The following is a 4,181-nucleotide window of genomic DNA, read 5'->3' on the forward strand; positions in this document are numbered from 1 at the left end:
CGGGGCGGATCAAGATCACAAGGGACGGGGCACTCAACTTCGCCGATGGAAGGGGGTGCGGGTGGCGTAGCACGTTCCTCGTCGACACTTTTGGGAGCCTAGAGCAAACCATACGTGGGTAATTCACACCCAATGACTGTTGAAGCTTTGTCGATGCAAGAGGGAGTTCGTTTGGCGCAACTACGAGGTTAGTTGCATGTAATAATGGAGGTGGACTGCCTGAAGTTGGTGACACAAATCAATGATGACCCCTCTTAATAGCGTGAGTTTTTCTACTACTGAAATTGAACCAAAACGAAAACCTTCGAGTTGCCTGTAAACCACGCATTTGATCTTTTTGAATTGGGAGGTCACACGACTTCATAATAAACTTCATGGAACCAATATCTTGAGATAAACTTTAGCAAGCGATATTAGTTCATCTAGCCATATTATCATGATATCATCACACCAAATATAATTAAATGCCACATGCACATCTGTGCAAAGCGTGCCTGCACTTTCAATGTGACCTAAAGCTGGCTTGACGGAACTCCCAGTTTCTTAGGCCCTATTTGTTTGAGCTTTTGCTTTGCTTTTACAGTTTTTTCACTTTGGCCAAAAATCCATAAAAGATCATAAATAGGCGCTTTTGAAGCTTCTATGGCTTTTGGAGCTTAAATAGGTCATCAAAAGCCAAAAAATCTCCGAAAGCACCTACTTAGAAACTTGTATGGCTTTTTGATCTGGAAAAACTGTAAAAACAGAAGCAAAAACCCAAACAAACAGGCCTTAGTGACCAGCCTTCTGTCTCACTGTCCGTGGAACACTTTTTTGAAAAAAGCTCTCCTATGGCGGTTAGCAAGGCAATCCCTTCCCACCGAGGATGTCCGCGCTCACCGCAACATGTCGACCTCTAGCTCCTGTGCCTTTTGCGGCGCGAGGGATTCCTGGAGACACTCTGTCCTTGAGTGCTCAGTTGCAAGATGCGTATGGGCTCTGGAAGATGGTGAAACGGTGGACTGCATGATCGCAACGTCTGAACCAACTGCAAGACAGTGGCTTTTCACCCTCATGGCGTCCTTGGATCATAGCATTTTCGTCCGTGTGGCAGTCACTCTATGGACCATCTGGACAGCACAGCGAAAATATATACATGAGGGGATTACTCAGAGTCCGCAGGGCACTTCTCTATTTGTCAGCAGATTTTTGAAAGAGCTAGAGCTGATTAATACTACTCCCCAGCGCACTTTGCAGGTTGCCCCTCGGGCAAATGTGACAACACGTGCAAGACCCAAAGCGCCACCGGTGGGATACGTCAAGATCCATGTAGATGGTGCTGTTCTACGCAACCGGCGAGGTGCCGCGGCGGCTGTCTGCCGTGATCAGGCGGGTAACTATATGGGAAGTTCGGCACTTGTCGTTCCAGGGATAACGGATCCGCCCACGTTGGAAGCAATAGCGTGTCGTGAAGGCCTTGCTCTGGCGGAGGATCTTCTCGTCATGAATTTAATCATCGCTTCGGATTGCAAACGGGTTGTTGACGACATCAATCTTGGCAACTAGGGCACTTATGGTTCTGTTATCACAGAAATTAATTTTCATTTTTTGGATTTCACTTGTAATTTTGTTTTTGAAAGCCGCTCTTCGAATGGCGAAGCTCATAGTTTAGCTAAGCATGCACTTTCTTTCGGTGCGGGGCATTACACTTGGTTGGTTAACCCCTACAATCCGATTCGTATCCCACTCCATGTGGATTATCATCAATAAAGCTTAGTTTTGCCCTAAAAAAAAGCTCTCTGAATTAAAAAAAAAACCCTCAGCCGCATATTTCGGCCTTTGACTATCTTTCCTCTTTTCGTTCCCGCGCGGAAATCCCCGCCCAAGCTCCAAATCACACCCCCACCCCGCCCAAACTCCTCTTTTCGCATCCCAATCAGCCATAGCTGCATCAGAGTCGAGGCTCGAGTCTCTGCTGAATATCCGCGAACCATCCGAGCAAGTGGATCACCAGATGGGAAGACCACGGAAGACGAAGGCGAAGGCCGGCGGCGCCGAGGCCCCCTCCCCCGTCCTCTGCATCGGTACGCGGAACCCTACCCCCGACGCGGCGATTCCCCAACCAGGCGGTAGATTGTGCCTCACCCACAAGGCGAAACCACCCGTTTTGCAGGCAACTGCAAGGTGGAGATCCATGGGAGCGGCCTAAGGTGCGTGTCCACGGAGCAGAATCTCACCATTTCGGGGACCAGGGGCGCAAAGATCGTAATCGCTGGTATGGCGCGAGGAATACCGTGCTCCCCGTATTTTCTTTCTTCTGCTTTTGTCCTAGATGCTGTTCTTGATGCCACAGTTTCTTTCTCAATGATCCTTGTGCAGTCGATGGAGCCAGGAGTTCTTCGGATGGGACTGGTTAGTCTAACACTGTTGGAGGGGTGTGCGGGCCATTTTTCTTACGAGAGAAGAACAGCAGGGAAGTCCAATCAGTGGTGGCTCTGTTAATTGTTCTGATGTAGTATTTGTATTGTCTGTAGGTGAGGGTGCTGATTTCATCCTTCTGAACCCGAATGAGGCTGATAGCCTAAAAAAATCTTTGCTCCAGGTAACCTAACATTTATAACTTTTTTTACTTAGCTTTCTGTTGCATCAGGGACAAACAAGTGCTATCTTGTCTGAGTTTTACTTTCTGATACTGTAGAGTACTTGATTGTAGATTACACATTTTACAGCGATTTTCTCAGAACGCATAAATTGAAGGATTGCATGGATGCATATTGGCTATACACACTGGTACAGTTAGACATGAAGTTAACTTAAATATAGCTGTAGTAAAAATACTAGTTGAATTGTGATTACTGTGGCATTAGGTTTCTCAAAGCTAGAGTTCAGTTTTTAATTGGCTGATATAATACTGCAGGGATAATATTTAATGCCAAAGCATTAATGATTGTACCAAAAATATTGTGGTAACGTGTATTTTGCTCTTAATTGTTTAGGAAGTTCTGAGGCTTTATAAGAAGGAACTTCCAACTATGGACTATGCTGCTGACACTGGGAGAAAATCAGGATTTCTCGAAAAATGCATAATGAATGGGTAAAATTCTTCTTCTATTTAATTGATAGCACCGGCGAAATTCTTGCCGGAGTTTTTGCTTTGACATTTCTATTTTGTTTGTTTGTAAGAACACAGGGAGTAAATATTATTACTATGCTATTGTTCGGAAGGGTAGAAAAGAGTTAACATTATGGTTTCATGTTCGTTTCTTCCCCAGGAAGTACAAGACTCTAATTCTGAGGTCTAGTTCACTTGATGGGCCTGAAGAGGTAAGCATTAAGCATCATTAGTACCTTACCCACGCATCGCCCTATTTGACCACATAATGCATAAATACTACTCTAGATTCATTTATCTGCCCACTCGCTTTACGTTTCCAAGTAAATTACACAAATATTTGCTGATACAAAGTATGCCGAAATAAAAAGGATAGAGATGATTTGAAGACTTCTCTACATCACATAAGCATCCCCAAAAGGGAGCAGATGAGATTGCAGATATGTGTTCGATTTCACTGATGTACTATAGTGCTTAAATGATTTGAAGACTTGTACATCTACATAAGCATCCCCAGAAGGAAACTTATGGAATTTATATGTATAATGGAGTTGTCTTATTATTGCCCACCTGATAGTATTTGTAGTATTTTTATAGTTTGTTAATAGATTAATCAATCTGATTCATTTGCACCTATAAACCCACCATGACCAATGGTAAAGATAATTTTGTCAATGTGAATGAAAGTTGTGTATGTCATTTATCATCTCACTTATTTGCTTTTTCACCCAAACATAAAATCTCACTCCATCCTTTCTTTGCTTTGGTTCTCTCACCGCTTCTCAACCATCTGCCTCTGATTAGACTGCTTGAACGGTATATCTTGTCGATGGTTGCCACTTCGATGTTATTGTTAAGCTTCATGCACTAGCCAAGCGACTAAAAGTCCGAGCTAACAGAAAGGGCTAGGCAATCCACATATACACTTCAACAGTTTATGATACATGCAGCTTATGCGATCTTTACTGCGATGCTATGATACATGTAGCTTATGCAATCTTTGCGATGCTATGATACATGTAGCTTATGCGATCGCCACTGCGATGTTATAATTTAGCTATGCTTCTGGGGTAAGTTTTGTGAACTGGTG

General features: G+C 43.8%; 1 protein-coding gene across 1 annotated transcript in view; it reads left to right on the forward strand.

The window, feature by feature from the left end:
• Positions 1-1,871: 1,871 nt before the first annotated feature.
• The window catches only part of LOC119276967, an 8,414-nt gene continuing 6,104 nt past the window's right edge, over positions 1,872-4,181 (forward strand). Inside the window, exons 1-6 of the mRNA XM_037558152.1 lie at positions 1,872-2,063; positions 2,153-2,254; positions 2,359-2,391; positions 2,514-2,581; positions 2,976-3,073; positions 3,252-3,303. Coding sequence (XP_037414049.1) covers positions 1,994-2,063; positions 2,153-2,254; positions 2,359-2,391; positions 2,514-2,581; positions 2,976-3,073; positions 3,252-3,303 — 423 coding nt within the window. The 5' untranslated portion in view covers positions 1,872-1,993. The remainder of the gene's footprint in view (positions 2,064-2,152; positions 2,255-2,358; positions 2,392-2,513; positions 2,582-2,975; positions 3,074-3,251; positions 3,304-4,181) is intronic.

This window comes from Triticum dicoccoides, chromosome 1A (genome assembly GCF_002162155.2).
Source record: "Triticum dicoccoides isolate Atlit2015 ecotype Zavitan chromosome 1A, WEW_v2.0, whole genome shotgun sequence".
In the NCBI taxonomy this organism is placed as follows: domain Eukaryota; kingdom Viridiplantae; phylum Streptophyta; class Magnoliopsida; order Poales; family Poaceae; genus Triticum; species Triticum dicoccoides.